At 45.9% G+C, this 17,686-nt stretch overlaps 1 protein-coding gene across 2 annotated transcripts in view; it reads left to right on the forward strand.

The window, feature by feature from the left end:
* The first annotated feature begins 1,125 nt into the window (after positions 1–1,125).
* UPRT (uracil phosphoribosyltransferase homolog) overlaps positions 1,126–17,686 on the forward strand; it is a 34,803-nt gene continuing 18,242 nt past the window's right edge. Inside the window, exon 1 of one of the 2 annotated variants that reach the window (XM_072626986.1) lies at positions 1,126–1,571. In XM_072626986.1, coding sequence (XP_072483087.1) covers positions 1,270–1,571 — 302 coding nt within the window. In that variant the 5' untranslated portion in view covers positions 1,126–1,269. Of the gene's footprint in view, positions 1,572–10,486; positions 10,548–17,686 lie in introns of those variants that run through there. The other variant, XM_072626987.1, reaches the window with a different exon arrangement.

Raw genomic sequence — 17,686 nt, forward strand, 5'->3', positions numbered from 1 at the left:
ACTTCCTGGTCATCTAAGGACATAAAAAAGGCTTGGCCATATGGAGCTGAGCCCTTCAGACTGTGGTAGGCATGAATCACTACACCCTGTCTTGTTAACTGAAGGCATTTCTGTATGGAGAGGTAGGGTCTGAGTCTATACCTCAGAGTATGGGGGGAGGGGGAGGAGAGAGGAGGGGGGAATCTGGGTAGATTCAGAGAAAGACCAGTTCTCTAATCCTTGTTGAGTTTCTTTAACCTTAAAGGCAGCTAGGTGGTTCAGTGGATAAGCATGCTAAGCCTAGTCAGAAAGACTTCAGTTCAAATCCAGCCTCAGAGACTTCCTAGCTCTGTTTGCCTCAGTTTCTTCATCTGTAAAGTGGGGATAATAATAGCACCTACCTCCCAGGGTTGATGTACAGTGCTGGCCATAGCAGATGCTCTATAAATGTTAGCTATCATTATTAATTATTATTATAGCTAACCTTTATATCGATTGGTTTGTAAAATACTTTTTACAAATTTACCCCATCTGATCCTCACAACAACCTTGGAACGTTGGTATAGTTGTTATTCCCCCCTTTTACAGCTGTGGAAACTAAGGTGTACAGGGTTAGTGCCCAGGGTTCCCCAGCTAGTTTCTGAGGCAGATTTCAAACTTAGGTCTTCCTGACTCCAAGTTCTGGGCTCTCCGTATTGTGCTCCCTAACTTCTAGACCCTCCTGATCTCGTCCAAATTCTCATTTTACAGAAAAGGAAACTGAGCTCTGAAGGGGATGTGGCTTACTTGTCACGAAGGTGGAAGTGGTCAGGCAGGAGTTCATTCTGGTCCATGCCTCGGCAGGCTCTCCCTCAGGAAAATGAAGAGGTTGGACCTTTTGTGAAGTCTAAGGGTTCTTCCAGGTCCAAATCCCGCGGTATTGCCTGGTGAGGGTGCGGATCCTGCAGGCCCTGAGCCAGGGATGGAGAAGAGTGAAGTTGTCAGTCCCCACGTGCTGGTGTCAGAGGGACATGAAAGAAGGAGTTAACTAAAAGAACCCAGGAGTGACGGGTCCTGGAGCCAATGGCGCACGCCCATGGGCGGGGCGGACCGAGCCACAGGCCATTGGGCTGGAGGGGCCTAGGGGAGCTGGGTGGGGCCCAGGCCAGGGTGAGGGGACCTTGGGAAGGGGAGGTGGAGAGAGTGTCGGAGCGGGCTGGGCTGGGCCAGGTCGGCAGAGGAGGCGGAAGCGTGCTTCCGCCGGGTGGGTACCTTTGGGCTGTAGCAGCATAGGGGCAGCGGGCCCGTTGTATGGCCCAGGACCTCCGGCGGCCGGACATCATGCCCTGTCACAACCAGCAGCTCGCGGCCACCGCCTCCCCCTGTCCCGAGCCGGCAGAACCTGGCGATGAGCCGGGGCCGGACCAGGCGGGAGGCCCGGCTAAGCTGCCTGCCACCAACGGCGCGGCCGCTGCGCCCGGGGACAGCGCCGAGGGCCCCCAGCTGGAGGATCGAGAGCCCGAGAACCTCTTCTCCTACCAGCTCGGCCCGCAGCTCAAACTGCTACCCATGAACGACCAGATCCGGGAGCTCCAGACCATCATCCGGGACAAGTGAGCCCTGGGAGCGTGGGGGGCAGGGGGGCACCCCAGCGGGTGAGGCCGTAGACCCAGAGCCGCCTGTGTGCAGCGTTCAGATGGAGACGATGCCTGCCTCCCTGGACGGGCTGGGTTCTCAACAGGCTCCTGTTTTTTAGTTAAGGGCAGAAGCCTTCTTGCCCCGCTCCAGCTGTGCGCTCTCCTGAGAGAAGAGTCAGTTTCCCTAACAAGCCTCTCTGCATGCCCAGGCAGCCACGTGGCACAACCTTACCCAACTGGCCAGGACTCCCCCCCCTTTACCTCCCCAGTGCAAATCTTCCCCTAGTCAGGGCCATCTATCCTTTTTGGAGTTCTGGAATGAAGTTAGGGAGTACTTTCACTTGTAATGCTGATGAGATAGTGTGGACTTTTTGTCTTTCACTGGAAACACATAACTTTTCCCTGGAGCAAGTTGTTCTTGATAACGACTCCAACCTCCACTGATCCTCCCTAGAGAACCAACGTCACGCAGGAGCTGGTCGTCCTCAGTCCCTTGGTTGGGATTGCTTTCCCATAATTTTATCCCAAACTCGAACACCTACAGTATATTCAGTTCCTGGAGTCAAGTTTGGCCTAGAGAAGGACCCCCGTTCCCCAAACCTCCTTGTCTGTTAACACAAGACTTGAAGGATGGTTGTAAACTTGAGCATAAAAGAGTTTTAAGGCACTGAAGCTGGCCCTCAGGTGTTAGCGTTCCCTTGTTATACTGCTGCGCCTTATACTGACCTTCTAGACCAAAACACACAAACAAAACCAGACTGTTTTACTTTTGAGGGGTAGGTCTTAATTGTTAAGCACTGCATGTTTCCATCTCATGACATCTTTAGACCCAGCCAGGTAATGGAGAAAGTCCATCTATCCTCCACCCATTTTATTTATGGGTTGGGCTATCCTTGCAGTTAACTAATAACTATAAACATTGGCCAAAGGCAGTCTTTTTCAGGGGATTTATAGCTATTTTGGTTCTCTTGGCAGTGTAATGGAAGTGTCTGGTGCCTAGTCAGTGGAGTTCCTCCAATTTACCTGATGTAATTGAATCTCAGGTAGTAAAGACTGTGAGGCCTAAAGAGGCCACCTCTTTCAGACTTTGGCCTGAAGTGGGAGCTTGTGAAGAATGTGCAAGTTTGACTCACTTGCTGCTTTGAAAGGGTGTGTTCTTTTTGCCTTCGAGAAAGGCAGAAGGCTTGGCTGAGGATAGACTCCCAGAGAGTATCAAAAGCAGAAGGACGAGGTTGGGGAGTCACAACCCAGCTATTACTTCTTCTTTCCTCCAGATGGAGGCTTAAAATTCACCCCTTGCCTAGAACACATGTGCTAACTTAAGAAGGGAGGGGAGGAAGCATGTATATGGGTTTACCATGTGCCAGGTACTGAACTAAGAACTTTTACAAATATCTCTTTTGATTTTCACAATAACCCTGGAAGGTAGGTGCTATTATCCCTATTTTACAGTTGGGGAAACTGAGGCAATCACAGTTTAAGTGACTGGCCTAGAGTTACACAGCTAACAAGCATGTGAAGTTGGGTTTGAACTCAAATTTTTCTGACTCTGGGGATTGGTGGATGGAGTGCTGGCCCTGGAAGCAGAAATACTTAACTTCCTGGGTTCAAATTCAGTCTCAGACACTTCCTAGCTGTGTGACCCTGGGCAAGTCACTCTATCCTGTTTGTCTCAGTTTTCTCAAATGCAAAATGAACTGCCATTTCCCGCAAACTACACTCCTAGAACTATAGCTCACACCACACCACTGGTAAGACCTGAGCTCAAAAGTGGCCTCAGATACTTAGTAGCTGTATAACCCTGAAGAAAGTTACTTTTCCTCTATAGGCTTCAGTTTCCTCAATTGTAAAATGGGGGGGAGGAAGGAAGGGAGAAATAGCACCTACCTCCCAGTTGTTATAAAGATGCAATGAGGTAGTATTTGAAAAGTGCTTAACCGAGTGCCTGGCACACAGTAGGCACATAGTAAATGCCATTCCCTTGGGGGGGGTAGTGGTGGTAGTAATAATGGCCGTAGTAGTAGTAGTAGTAGTAGTAGTGGTGGTGGTGGTGGTGGTGGTGGTGGTGGTGGTAGTAGTAGTAGTAGTAGTAGTAGTAGCAGCGGTAGTAATAAGAGTCCCTTGTTTTTTTCCCTTAGTTTAAAGCAAAGGAATTTCATGGAAGGACATAGTAGGACAAATAGTAGCCAAACCTCTCCCCCTCCTCCCATAAACCTGCAGAGTCGGGGTGAGGGTGAACGCCCCAAGAACGCTGGAGTAAAGATTGCTCACCTCCAGGTTTTCTGCTTCTCTCCTCCATGGAGCCTCCAGGCCACTTTGCCTTTTATATACACCGTGAAGACTCTCCCAGCTTCCTGGACTCTGTCCCTCAGTCTCCATCAATCCATTCATTAACTATCCTCTGGGGAGTTTCCTGGGCCTTTTCTATGCAAATGCATCAATCCCTTCCTGCCCAGGGAACACCTGTTTATGAAGTCCAAATGGACCAATAAGAGTTTCACACCCTTGATTAGCTGCAGATTTGGGCATGAAAAGTTAAGGACTGTGGTTCCCTTAAAGTTCCTCCCCTCTGTTACACATCTCTATAATTTTATCTCGGGGTTAGAAGGAACACTACTCAACCGGAATCCCCAGATCAATACCTCCCCCACCACATACGCATACCACTGTAAACTGTGCTGTTTAAGTGCTGACTAGAATTAAGACTTTGAAATTCCCAACTGTTACTGTCAGAGGCAGGCTACTTCTACTATGCCAAGCCTCAGTTTTATTTTCTGTAAAATGGGGTAGTAAGAACTATTAACTAAGGACCCCTGCCTCCCATCAGCTTGTGAGAAGAGTGATTTTCAAAGCTTTACATCTTAGAAATCATTTTACTGAAAATGGTCCAGTGAGGTAATTATTGGAAATATCATCCCTGTCTTAGAAATGGGGAAATCATATATAAAACCAGAGAGGTAAGGTAACTTTTTCAGGGTTTGAACTAGCTGGGACCTGAATGAGGTAGAATGAGACACTGAACCGGGAGGGTCCTCTGTTCTACACGTGTTTCTTGACTCCCATGACTTAAGTGACTGGAAGCACAAAAAGTATATGCAGAATGGAAGCTGAAGTATCCCTAACTCTTTACCTCGGACCTTTTTTTTTGTTGTTGAGTAATGGGAGGAAAAGCCACAAAGAATTACTTTTGGGATGCCAAATTCATTCTTAGCTACTTAGGAAAAATCGAGCATGGTGGTTTTAGGTTAGCTTGTGGAAAGGGACCTGAGCTAGATGCAGATGTCATAGCAACATAAATAAAAAAACAATAAAACCCAGATAATATCATATTTGAAAACTAAGTCAATATGTGCCCTTCAGGGATCCTTCTGTATAGTTTAGTGGTCCTATTTTGATTTGGGTATAATTGGTGTAGCGGACACATCACCAGACTAGGAGTGTCTGTCAAGAAGCATTTACTTCAGTCAATCAATAAGCATTTATTAAGTGCCTACTATGTGTCCTGCTATATGTTAAGCACTGGGGATACAAAGAGAGGCAAAAAACAGTCCTGGCCCTCAAGGGACTCACAACCTAATGGGGGACACGATATGCAAACAAATATATACAAATTGAACAGGATAATGGGAAATAATTGACTGAGGGAAGGCACTGGAATTAAGAGGTGTTGGGGAGGGCTTCCAGTAAAAGATGGAAGAGTGGAGGAGGGAGAACATTCTAGGAATGGGAAATGGCTAGAGAGGTGGAACGTCTTGTTTGTGGTACAGCAGGAGGCCAGTGTCACTGAATCCAAGTGTATGTGTTTGGGAGTAAGGTGTAAGAAGCCTGGAAGGGGAAGAGGGAGCTAGAAAGCTATTGGAATAATCCAGACTGGAGGCCATGAGGGCCAGAATAGTGCCAGTGTCAGAGGAGAGAAGGAGGCAGATTTGGGAGATGTTACAAAGTTGTCATCCTCAGGCTTTGGCAACATTTGGATGTGGGGAAGGGGGAGTGAGGAGTCTGGGATGACTCCTAGGATACAAATCTGAGGTACTAGTTTTGCCCTCTACAGTAATAGGGAAGGGGGGAGAGTTCAGAGGGAAAGTTAAAGAGTTCTCTTTTGAATACATTGAGTATAAGGTAGTTGGAGATGCCAGATTGGAGGTCAGCAGAGAGTTTGGGGCAGGAAAGGCATATTTGAGAGATGTCAGCATAGAGGAGTTGGGAGCCGATGAGATCAACAAGTGCCATAGTATGGAATAGTGTGTTTGTCCTTCGTTGCCAAAGACCATGCCATCAGAGAAATAATGACATGGCTTGCACTTGACTTTGTTTTGAGTGAGGAAGGGCTGATGGAATAGTATAGAGAAGTATGGAACAGTGTAGAGTAGTATGGAAGACAAGAGGTCCCAGGACAAGACCCTGAGAGACACAGGAGGATCCAGCAAAGGAGGGAGTGGGGGGATAGGTAGGAGGAGAACCAGGAAAGAGCAGTGTCCCTGGAAACCTTGAGAGAAGAAAGAATCAAAGAGGGGAGCAGGATCAACAGTGTCAGAGATTGCAGAGAGATCCAGGAAAATGAGGATCTCAAAAAAGGCCATTGGATTTGGCAATTAAGAGCTCATTAGTAACTTTAAGGAGAGCAGGTTCAGTGGAATGATAGAAGGTCAGGAGCTGGATCTTAAGGAGTTAAGAAGAGAGTAGGAGGAGAGAAAGTAGAGGTGCCTGTTGTAGATAGCTTTTTCAAGGAGTATCACCCCAAAGGGCAGAAGAGATAGAGGATGCTGGGTAGCAGGGATGGAAGGATCAAGTGCAGGTTTTTTTCACATTGGGGGAGACATGGACATGTCTGTAGGCAGTAGGGAAGGAGCCAGTAGAGAGGGAGAGATTGAAAATAAGTGAAAGAATGGGATGACAGAGCAGCAGTCTGCTGGAGGACACAGGGTGGAGAGGAGTAGGCCACGTCATCATGTGAGATCAGTGAAGGAGCAGACAGTGGCAGAAGGCATACAAGTGATAGGAGAGGAGAAGGAGACAAAGGAGTTCACAGAGAAGAGTCTGAATTTTTTTTCTGTAAAACGTGAGGCAAAGTTCTCAGCTTTAGAATGGGAGAAGAGGAGTCCTAGGAGGCTCGAGGAGGGATGAAAAGGTCTTGAAGAGCTGCTGATGAGGGAGGTAGAGTAGGATTGCTTCTCCACTGGGGTTGGTGGAAGTTATTGTACTGAAGTTGGGAGAGATATGAGACAGGGAGATTACCCAGCAGCCTATTGCAGTCATCTAGGCATGAGGTAATCGAGGCCTGCACCAGGTCAGAGGAGAAAAAGCAGCATTTATGTTTGGAAGCTAGAATCTCTCGGTCTTGGTATCAGATTGGTTATGTGGGGTGAGCACAAGTGAGGAGTCATGGATGATACCAGGGTTTCAAGGCTGGTAGACTGAGAGGATAGGAGCGCTTTGCACAGTATTAGGAAAGTTGGGAACAGGGGACAGCTTTGGGGAAAGATAATGAGTTCTGGTTCGGACATGTTGAAATTGAGCTATCCATGGGATGTCTAGTAACATCAGGAGGGAGGCTAGGGATGGATAACCACATCTGAGAAATTATCTTCATAGAGATAATAATTGAGCCTCGTAATTGAGCTGATGACATCATCAAATGAAGTGGTATTGGGGGAGGAGAGAGGAGGGCCTAGGACAGAATCTTGGGGGACCCCCACAGTCTTTGGGTATAACCCAGAGGAAAATCCAGCAAAGGAAACTGAGGAGTGGGCAGAGCTAAGAGGAGAGCCAGGAAAAAGAGCCCTGTCATGAAAACCTAGAACGAAGACAGTATCCAGAAGGATAATCAATGGCATGAAAAGCTATAGAGAGGTCCAGCAGAGTGACACTTCAGAAAAGGCCCCATTGGATTTGACAGCTCCCAGTTCCTTGGTGAAGGTGGGGAGAGCAGTTTCAGTTGAATGATGAAGTTGAAAGCCTGACTGCAGAGAGTTAAGGATGGAGTGAGAGGAGAGAAAGGAGGGGCTCCATCACAGATGGCAGCGACTGATGGACAACTGATTCGATTAGAGATATGTAGCATGGAGGGAGTTCTTGGGAATCAGGGGTGCTTAAAGCAAAGGCTTAGGTTTCTTTTCACTGGGAGTAGGGGCTTTGCTTCCTTGATCCTCTTTCATTTACATTTCCTTTTACCAGCTAGGTGTGGCTTGGGCCCTGGAGAGCTGAAGTCACAGCTGAGTCCTGATTACCTTTGCTGGTGTGGGCTGCACACACGAAGCCTTAGGGTATATGGGCGGAGGAACTAGTTTCATGAAACTAGTTTCAGAAGATGCTAGCGTTTGTTTTACTCCTCTGGGGCTGACAAACTGCTGGTATTTTGATGTGCCATCATGTATATGGATGATGGGCCTGTCTGCTGGTGTTCAGGTCATTGGAGCATGTCAGCCTTCCTTTTCTATCCCCTGGTCTTTGGGAGCTAGAGAGGGATTAGCTGTATAAATTTGCTTTGGCTCTGTCGACATGGAGAATTGAAAATAGGCAGACCTTATATAATTGTTTGAAAAATTGAGAATCTAGTTTGGGCTTTTTCAGATACATCCCAGTATAGACCTTGTCTCTAAGATGAGATCTCTTTGAAAGGAAAAAAAAAATAGGATGTGTACTGAAATACATCAAGGGATCTGTGATCTTATTAATGTGGGCATTCTTTGTATCACTTCACACATCTTATCCCATCCGTGTCTTCTCATGCCGTATGATCTTGTCCGTGCTCTCTCACAGATCCTCATGGAAAATCCATTTTGTTCTTTGAATCTTTGTAGTTTTTTGGGGGAGTTATTTGCTCCTTCTTTTGGGGGATCTCTAGATGTTCAGTAATTTTTAGGACTAGTCAGTGGTTTTTATTTTGTTTTGTTTTGAACTTACTTATCTTTCCAGCTTTAGTTCCTGAATTGGGGCTTTGTGTCAAAGCCAGGTTCTGCCTGCTTTATTTGTACTTGGGTCCCACCCCCCCTAAATCTTTGAGGTTCAGAGTGCTTGATCTTCAAGACCCTCTTTGGCATCTCAGGACAGATTGTTGGGAACCTCAGAGCTCCTGGCCTTGGGTAATCCTGGTCTGTTATAGCACTGTGCTTGTCACTGGTTGATGCTTACTGATGCTCCTCAGGGCTTCCGGTGCCCCTATCCCAGGGCTTTCTAACCCTAACACGTCTTGGGACTTTCTAATCACTTTGGGGCTTTCTCAGGGGAGCCCTCTGCCCTTCCTGGCCCTGGACACAAAGTCTTGCAGGCTCCTCCTACACCTAGTCTCCAGTCATAGCTGAGAGCCCTGTGCTGGCGCTGGTTTTGCTGGAGCTTGCCTTTCCTATTCCTATGGCTTCTGACTGGATTTCTGGGCCATTTTGAGGTAGAAGGAGTAACTTCCTTTGGTTTCTCCTTGGATTTCTTGAGCATGATGCAGCCTGGTGTGCATTTCAAAGTGTCTCTAGAGCAGGTATGTAGGAGCTGTGGGCAGCTGCCTCCTTCCTATTCAGGCCAGGAACTTCTCCCCCAGATTTGCCCCAGCAGATCTCCCCAGTTGGCCCTTTTTACCCAATGAAGCACTTGCTGGAGCCTTCCATCTTGTAATCCCTTGTTCTCATTCTAGGGCCTGTCCTTGTTTCTGATCCTTTCCTTTCCTGGGTGGTGGTGGCTGTGTGGTGGGGGTGAGGGGATATACACACATATATACATAACATACATACGTATGTATGTCTATACACACATACACATATCTATAGCTGTAATCTCTTCTGCCAGTTCTTTGGAGTAGGCCATCAGTGGCCACATGCTGTGTACCTGGCTCACTCTGTGTCTATTCATTGCCCTTTAGGTTGGCTTTGATTATTCAGACACTGTGGCGTTTGAAGATGTAGAATCATTCAGCATTTCAGGGAGAACTTTTGTGCTAAAAAAAAGGTGGGGGAGGAGGTTTGTACCAGACAGCAGCCTGAGCTCCTTAAAAGCTGAGCATTTCCTCAGCCTACTCTTGTTTTCATAGGATCCTGGGGCTATAGCCTGAAAGGACCTGAGAGGCTGTCTGGCTCAACCCTGTCATTTTACAGATAAGCTAAGGATACTAACTTGCACATAGGTAGTAAGGGTCAGAGGTGAGATCTGAACCCAGGCCCTCTGACTCCAGCTGCCCTGTACCATTCTGCCTTTAGCCATGCTTTTTAAGCATGCTTTCGTGAAAAGGGCACTGGTCTGAGGATGGAGGGAAACCTGGTTTGAGTCTCAGCTCTGAAACACATTACTTATGTGACCCTGGGCAAATTAGTTCACCCCTCTGAACCTCAGTTTCCTGATCTGTAAAAGGCCAGGAGTACACCTTGTACCGTCTGTCTCCCAGGGGTCTCCTAACCTATGAAGTGCTCCATCCAGAGTGAACGCTATTACTGCCTAGTCGCAGGGCGGGGGAGGGGGGTCAGCCATGAAATGGCTTTAGAAGTAGGAAACATTGATTTTTTTAGTTCTTTGTTCTTATAGATATGCTTTTCTTTGGGGCTTGGAGAAAAATCTGACTGCATGCCATGATTTCCGTCTCTCCTTGAGATCCTTCATAACCTTTGTAGCTGGAGGTCCTATAGTGTGTTTGATAAAAGGCCCTTTCCCCAGTTTTCAGCTCTTCCCCCGTTTCTGCTGAAGTAGGAGGTGAAGTATGTTTTTAAGCTAGTCCTGGTTTCCTTTGTTCTCCCTCCTAAGTAGGGCCGGAGGTTTGCGGCAGCACTCAGCCCCTACAAGCTCAGTGGTCCTGGAGTGTTTGAAAGTCAGTGAAATGGAAGGGAGAGCTCACTCCGCTTGGTGGTGTCCTTGGCTTATTTCCTCTGAGTCTTTCCGGAATGGGGAGAAGATCAAAGAACCATCGATTTTGACTAAAAGGGACCTTCAGAGTCCCCTCTGATCCAGCCCCGGCAGTTTACAGTTGAGGAACAGGTGAGTGACTTGGCCTGAGGTTGAACTGGGAGTAAATGGTAGAAGCAGGTTTTGAAGCCAAGTTCTCTGACACCAAAGGCAGCAGCAAGTGACTTCTTCTGCAGGGGGTTGGCCTCTGAGGAGAAGCACCTACTATATGAAAGGCACTGGAAGTAAAACCAAACCAGCAAATGAAACCATCAGTCTCTGTCCTCAGAGAGCTTCTGAAAGCAACTTTGGGATAGCTGATGAAGTTGCTCCTTATTGTATTCTAATAGTACAGTGGTCCAGCTGGATAAAGGGCAGTATGAACGGAAAGGGGCAAAAGTACAGTTGCATGTGTATTTCCTGAGCACTGCTGTGCAAGACACTGGGGACATATAAAGTTTCAATGAGACATAATCTTCAGGAAGTTGCAGTCTATTAGAGTGATGAGATTCAAACATGGAACTGTAGTACTCAGTATTATATGGTAAGCAAGGTAGAATGGACAGAAGGGCCAACTTGTTTTAATTAATTTTTTTTCTCAATTACATGTAAAAACAATTTTCGCATTCATTTTTAAAAATTTTGAATTCCAAACTCTCCCCCTTCTCTTCCTCTCCTCTCTCATTGAGAAGGCAAGCAATGTGTTAGAGATTATACATGTACAGTCATGTAAAACATTCCCATATTTTGTGAAAGAAAAGAGACCAAAAACATAAAAAAAAAATAAAGTGAAAAAAAGTCTGCTTCCATCTGCATTCAGACTCGATCAATTCTTTCTTTGGAGGTGGATAGCAGTTTTCATATAGCTCCTTTTCTCTTTTTTTTCCATCTCTTTGGGATACAGATCTAATAATAGGATTGATGGATCAAAGGGTATGCACAGTTTTATAATTCTTTGGGTATATTTCCAAATTGCTTTCTAGAATGGTTGGATCAGTTTACAACTCCACCAAGAGTGCATTAGTGTCTCAGTTTTTCCACATCCCCTCCAACATTTGTCATTTTCCTTTTCTCTCATATTTGCAAATCTAATATAGATGTGAGATGATACCTCAGAATTGTTTTAATTTGACTTTCTCTAATCAATAGTGATTTGGAACTCTTTTTATATGACTATAGATAGTTTTGATTTTTTTTCACCTGAAAACTACCTGTTCATATCCTATGGCCATTTATTAGTTGGGGAATGACTTGTATTCTCATAGATTTGACTCAGTTCTCTATATCTTTTCAGAAACGAGGTCTTTATCAGAAACTTGCTGTACATTTTTTCCCATTTCCTGTTTCCCTTCTAATGGCTGCATTGGTTTTGTTTGTAGAAACCCTTTTTAATGTAATGTAATCAAAATTATACATTTTACATCCTTTAATGCTCTCTATTTCTTGTTTCATCATAAATTCTTCAGAGAGGCAGAGGAGCTACTTACTAATCTGCACTGGTGGGATGGAGTTTCCACACTGGAAATTCCCTTCCCCAGTGAAATCACATTTTTCGATTTTGGCCAGACCTCAAGGTATGGCAATTTCGGAAAAAGGATATCTGGCTTGTTCGGGGGTTGTCCTCAGTCTAAATGAAGCAAGGGAAACTTAGTTGGCTTTAGGGCTGACCAGTTTCATAGTGTTTGTAATTACACCCTGACTAGTACTTTGATACAGTGACGCTGGCCTTCTGGCTATTCCAGGAATAAAACTCTCTGTCTCTGGGTCCTTGGCATTCTTTCTGGTTGTCCCCCTTGCCTGAAACACTTTTCCTTTTCCTTTCTTGACTACCTACCTTCCTGGCCTTCAGAAACCCTTTTTCATTCCAGTGTCTTCCCTCTACTCAGTATTTCCCATTTATACTGTATATAGCTCTCTTTATTTATATTTGTTTATGTGTTGTCTCCCCCATTTGATTGTAAGCTCCTTGAGGGCAGGGACAATCTTTTGCCTCTTTTTGTATCCCCAAAGCTTAGCACAGTGCCAGGCACATAATAATGGCGCTTAAGGAATGCTTATTGATTGATTAATCTGGAGATCCCAGGGGTACAAGGGACCTTTCTGAGCTTTGCTTTTCCCATCTGTACAATGTGGGTATTGGACTAGATGTCTTCTAAGGTCCCTTCTGCCTTAGAATATTTTTGTGAATCGATCAGGGGTCCTTTTGGGGGGGGCTCTGTAATTATTACCTCATTCCCTTGCCCTTACACCTCCCTCCCACAGATGTACGCTTTAGTTCGTTTGAACATAGCCATTATTTTTGGTTTGGTGTGCTTTCCACGTGAGCTTTGGACTGGCTTTTAGGCTTAGTATGATGTCACTGCAGCTCCTTAAAGTTTCGAAGACTCTTTCCTCAATAGTCTCTAAGTTATGGAAGGTACCTATTTGTCATCATCATCATTTTGCAAATGAGAAATGAAAATTCCCAGAGGTCAGGTGACTTAGCCGCAGCCAAGCTGCATGTGCCTCCTTGGTCCTTTGAGGTACTCTCACCATTAAAGCAGCCACTCTGCTTGGGGAAGAGTTTCCTTGAGGAGATATTTTGGGCAAGTACAACAAAAATGTTTTGTTGGTTACCCTCTACCTAATTGTGAACGTTTCCATTGGGCCCAGCCATGCTGGGCAGTACAAGTAAAGAATTAGTGTTAGTTTACTAATGTGTGATCTTGAGGACCTGCCAGGTAGTAACAGTTATTTTTGTCCGACTTTCACATCTGATTAGGTTTGCTTAAATCCACTGGGGTGCTTTTATGAGGGTGAGGGCAGGAGGAAAACCATAAATATGTATGAACACACTGTCTGCAATGGCCTTCGAAACAAACAACTCCTGGCCTGAGAGTGAGCATCGAGCCAGGCCAGGAAGCTGGAGACCCCTTGCTTTTCGGAGTTCCGATTCAACTTGACCTTGAAATGAAACATTCCTTTGATTTAAACTGGGAAGCCTCTTTTTCAGTGCCAGGGGAAGGCCTTTCTGACGGACCTTCCTTTTAACCTGTTGCTTTGGGAAAAATGTCTGCTTTAGAGCATTGTTTATGAAGCTGTGTCTTTTTTCCTGCCCCATGACTAGCTGAAACAATAACAGCTCACTTGTCTATACTGCTTTTTTTCCAGTGTACAGAGTGCTTAACATCCATTATCTCATTTGATTGTTCCAACAACCTTCCACCGGAGGTAATGATTATAAATGGGAGCAATTATTAGGTAGAGCTTAGCAGTTTACCGATGCTTCCCTCATCACAGCCCTGCCAGCAAGGCATCTTATCCCCATGCTAGAGATGGAAACACATAGGAGGAGGCTCTTTAGTGCTGTTAGCAGGCAGGACAGGAGGCCAGGTTTTCTGACATTATGTTGCAGGCCCTTCTCTCACCTCCCCAACTCAGCTATTGTGTCATCCTTTGCAAAGAAACAGTAGTGGCATATGACAGTCATGGGATGTCAGGGTTGGAAGAAACCTGGTTGAGTCTAATGAGTGTGTGAACAAGGAGGCTCGCTCGAATGTATTTCAGTGGCCATCCACCCTTTGCTCTCTGGGAGGGAGAATCTACTGCCTCCTAAGGACAGTTTTGGGAATGAGGACATTTTTCTTCGCCTTGAACCAAAATAAAAATCTGTCTTTGTACCTTCTTCTGGTTGTTCCTGGTTCTGCCCTCCAGGGCCAATCAGAGTGTATAATCCCTCTTTCACATGCTAGCTTTACCCTTCCGATACTTCAAGAGAGCTACCATGCCCTTCTCCAACTCTTCTCCTCTCCAGGCTAAACATCCCTGGTTCCTCCAAATGATGACTAAGACACGATCTCACCCTCCAACATCATGATCTCCCTTCCCTGAGTGTTTCCTGGCTTCATGAAATGCAGCCTCCCTAAACAGAATACTGGATCTGGGCTGGGCAGAGCTGAGTACAGCTGGGATATCGCCTCCCTAGCCTTTGCCACTAGGCTTCTCTTAAGGCTTGGTTGGCAGCCATATCACACTCATATGGTGCTTGTGGTCTGCTCAAACCCCTAGAACTTTTTCAGATGAGTCCCTGCCTATCTTGACCTTGTGACAAAGCAGAATTTCCCCATTAGACTTCCCAGGGACAAACTTCTAAGCAAGCCTTGAGTGATCCGAGAAGTGGAGCAGGGAGGAAGAGAAAAGGTTTGTTTGTTTGTTTGTTTGTTTTTAAACTTAAATGTAATGTTTTAACAGGGGTTTTGTTTTTCTTGTTTTCTTAGTGGAGGTGAAAGAAGATAGATCTTCATGAAAATAAAAATTAATTAAAAAGCTCAAAGGGAAGGCTTGAACTTTAGTAGGGATAAAGGTAATACTATCTGATTTGGATCAGGGCCCAAGGTTAAGAATCCTGACATTAGCATCCTGTGTGGGAGCTCTGTGTCATCTGTGAACTTGATCAGGGTGCCCCCTATGCCTTTATCCAAGTCATTGATAAAATGCTTTGATCCTTTGTTAAACAGTAGGGGGCCAAGTACAGATTCTGGGAGCGTTTCACTAGAGACCTTGTTGATCCACTGACAGTGACTCTGAGTGCAGCCCTTCAGCTAAGTCCTGAGCCACTTGTCTCCTCTTGTCTAGTGTCTATGGTTCAGAATCTTCAGCCCAGTCCGAGAGTTGGACCTTGGATAGCTGCTTGCCCAGCTTGTACTACTGCTGGGATCTCTTTGATGTCATACAGGTTTTGGAAATACAGGCTAGTGTAGATATTGTCTGGGCAGACTTGATTGAAATCAATTTGATTTAATTCACTCTCTTCAGGCCTTGATTTCATCAGTCGTTAATCAGTTTCCACAAAGGAACATTTTTGCTTGCCATAGCTTAATATGTCCTCTTCATTGCTTAGATATGATTTGCAGATCAGCTTACACCTGAGAGGAATCACTAATGCTTCATTTGGCCCTGGCACAGAACATGCCTTGGTTGCACTGCTTGCATTTACCACGTGTGCCAGTCATGTCCCTAGGTAGAACAAGATCATTAGGATGTTCCCACAGGGCCTCTTCCTCCCCCACTTCTCAGATCACTCAGGGCTGTGCTCTGAAGTTTATCGCTGTGCAGACTAATGGGAAATTCTGCTCCACAAGTGTCTCTTGATTTTCCTGAACTTCCTGGGACATTGGCCTTGGGATCAAGGCAGCTGGGTTCCAGTCCCACAAGTCACTCAAGCTCCCTCGCCCTTGCTTCCTTCACTGTCTGATGAGGGTGCTGGAGCGGCTTCTAGCCTCTCAGGTCCCTTCTAGCTATGATCCCATGATCCCTTGCCTTTTGCCTGTGCCTTCTTCTGGTGCCTCACCTCCTTGAAGGTAGGGAATGTGGCCCCCACCACAATACAGTGACCACAATAGACAGCTCAATAAATATGGGTCGAAGAAAATGAACTCTAGCAGAAGACAATTTCCCCCTCAGCAGATTTCTTTTTACTTTTAAGGAAAAGTAGAAGGAGCTGTAGACCCTCCCTATAAACTTCCCAGAGGTTATCTTTCATCTCCGAGGCTCAGGTCTTTCTATCCTGGAGTTCTCTTCTGCGTCTGCAAGTCTCCTCTTCCGGATCCAAGCTCCTTGAGGGCAGGGACCTCGCTTTTTGCCTAATAAATGCTTGTTAATCAACTGATTTCCCAGGGCTGGGCCCTTGGAATCCACCTTGTAATTATAATGCGAATTATCCTAAGAATGTCCCAGCTTCTCTTAGCGGTCCTTTGTGGCTCTGCCATTTTCCCAGCTCCCTCTTTCTTTTTAAATGCGTTTTGATGCTATTTTCTTCATTGACCTCACATTCCCTTCCCAACAATTCCTCCCCTCCCCCCCAAGGCTGCACTGTCTAGCAAAATGGATCCACCTTGGCCACATTCTCCGATTTTTCTGAACGCTTTTCAGACTTCTTCATATTGCCTGCTGAGAGTCACCCTGGAGCAGAATGACTGCCCTTGGTTTACTAGCCACTGGGTGTGAGGCGGTACTTTATTTTGTTGGTTAGCGAGGCCTTGAGGGGGAAATAGCTGCCCAAGCACGGGCCGGAGTCAAGGCCTGGGTGAAATCCCAACTCGGACATTACTACCTGTGTGACACCAGGCTAGTCTCCTCTCAGCCAGTTTCCTCACTTGTAAAATGGGAATAATCTTATATATGTCATATGTAACTTATTTGGTGCAAATATCAAATGAGACAGCAGCTGGAGTGCTTTCCAAATGTTAAACCCTTTAATGAGTTATTATAATTAATCTCATTAGAATGAGAGGCAGCGGGGCATAATGTAGAGAGAGCTCGCCTCAGAGCCAGGAAGACCTGGGTTCTAGCCTTGTTCTTGATCCATAATGTCTGTGTGGCCCCGGGCAAGTCACTTCACCTACCCTTCAGTACTTCTGTCCCTAAGCCCCTTAATGTTGTGGAGAAGGTGCTGACCCACATCATTGCCTGAGAGTTTCCCAGGTCCAGGCCCCTCTGCCTAATATTATAAATCGTAGGGATCTTCGAGTCCCCTGGCGAGGGGAGGGATCTAGAGTCCGCCTCAGACATTCACAGCAAAATCAGTGTTAAGAGTCAATGGGCTCTCTAGTTCCTCCCAGGTCTAAATTTAGAATCCTATGATCCTACTTCACTCAGAACTCAAACAGTGCCCCCCTCATCCAGGCATTTGAAAATATGGTGACTAGACCTCATGATTTTATAGATGTCAGTCATGTGACTTCTCAACCTTTGATTTTTTTCAGGCAGAAGAGACTTTGGCTTTTTAAGAAAAATTCCTTCTATCCCCTCTTCCCCACCCTTTCTCATCCCATGCTATGAAAGCTTCATAAAAACATTTTAGGAAAAAAGGGTTTATGAGTAAGTTACAACAGGCTGTGGAGAAAAATGGAAAAGAGTGCTGGATTTTGAGTTAGAGGCCTTGGGTTCAAATCTTGCCTCTTTCACTTATTACTTGTGTGACCTTGAGCAAGTTTCTTCTCCTCTCTGGGTCTTAGCTTCCTCCTGGGTAAAATGTGGGGGCTGGACTAGTTGGCCTCAGGTCTCTTCTAGCTCCAGATCTCTCCCCAACAGTCAGTTGCAAGTCCAGTTGAGTTTTGTCTCCAGAACATCTCTCCCATCTAGCTTCTTCCCACAGCTACCCACCTAGTCCAGGCCCTTACTGTGACCCAGCTGGACCATCGCCATAGCTTCCCAGCTGCCCTTCTGCATTTTGTTGGCTGCAGTACGGTGTT

The sequence above is a fragment of the Notamacropus eugenii genome, chromosome X (genome assembly GCF_028372415.1).
Source record: "Notamacropus eugenii isolate mMacEug1 chromosome X, mMacEug1.pri_v2, whole genome shotgun sequence".
NCBI classification, from domain to species: Eukaryota; Metazoa; Chordata; class Mammalia; order Diprotodontia; family Macropodidae; genus Notamacropus; species Notamacropus eugenii.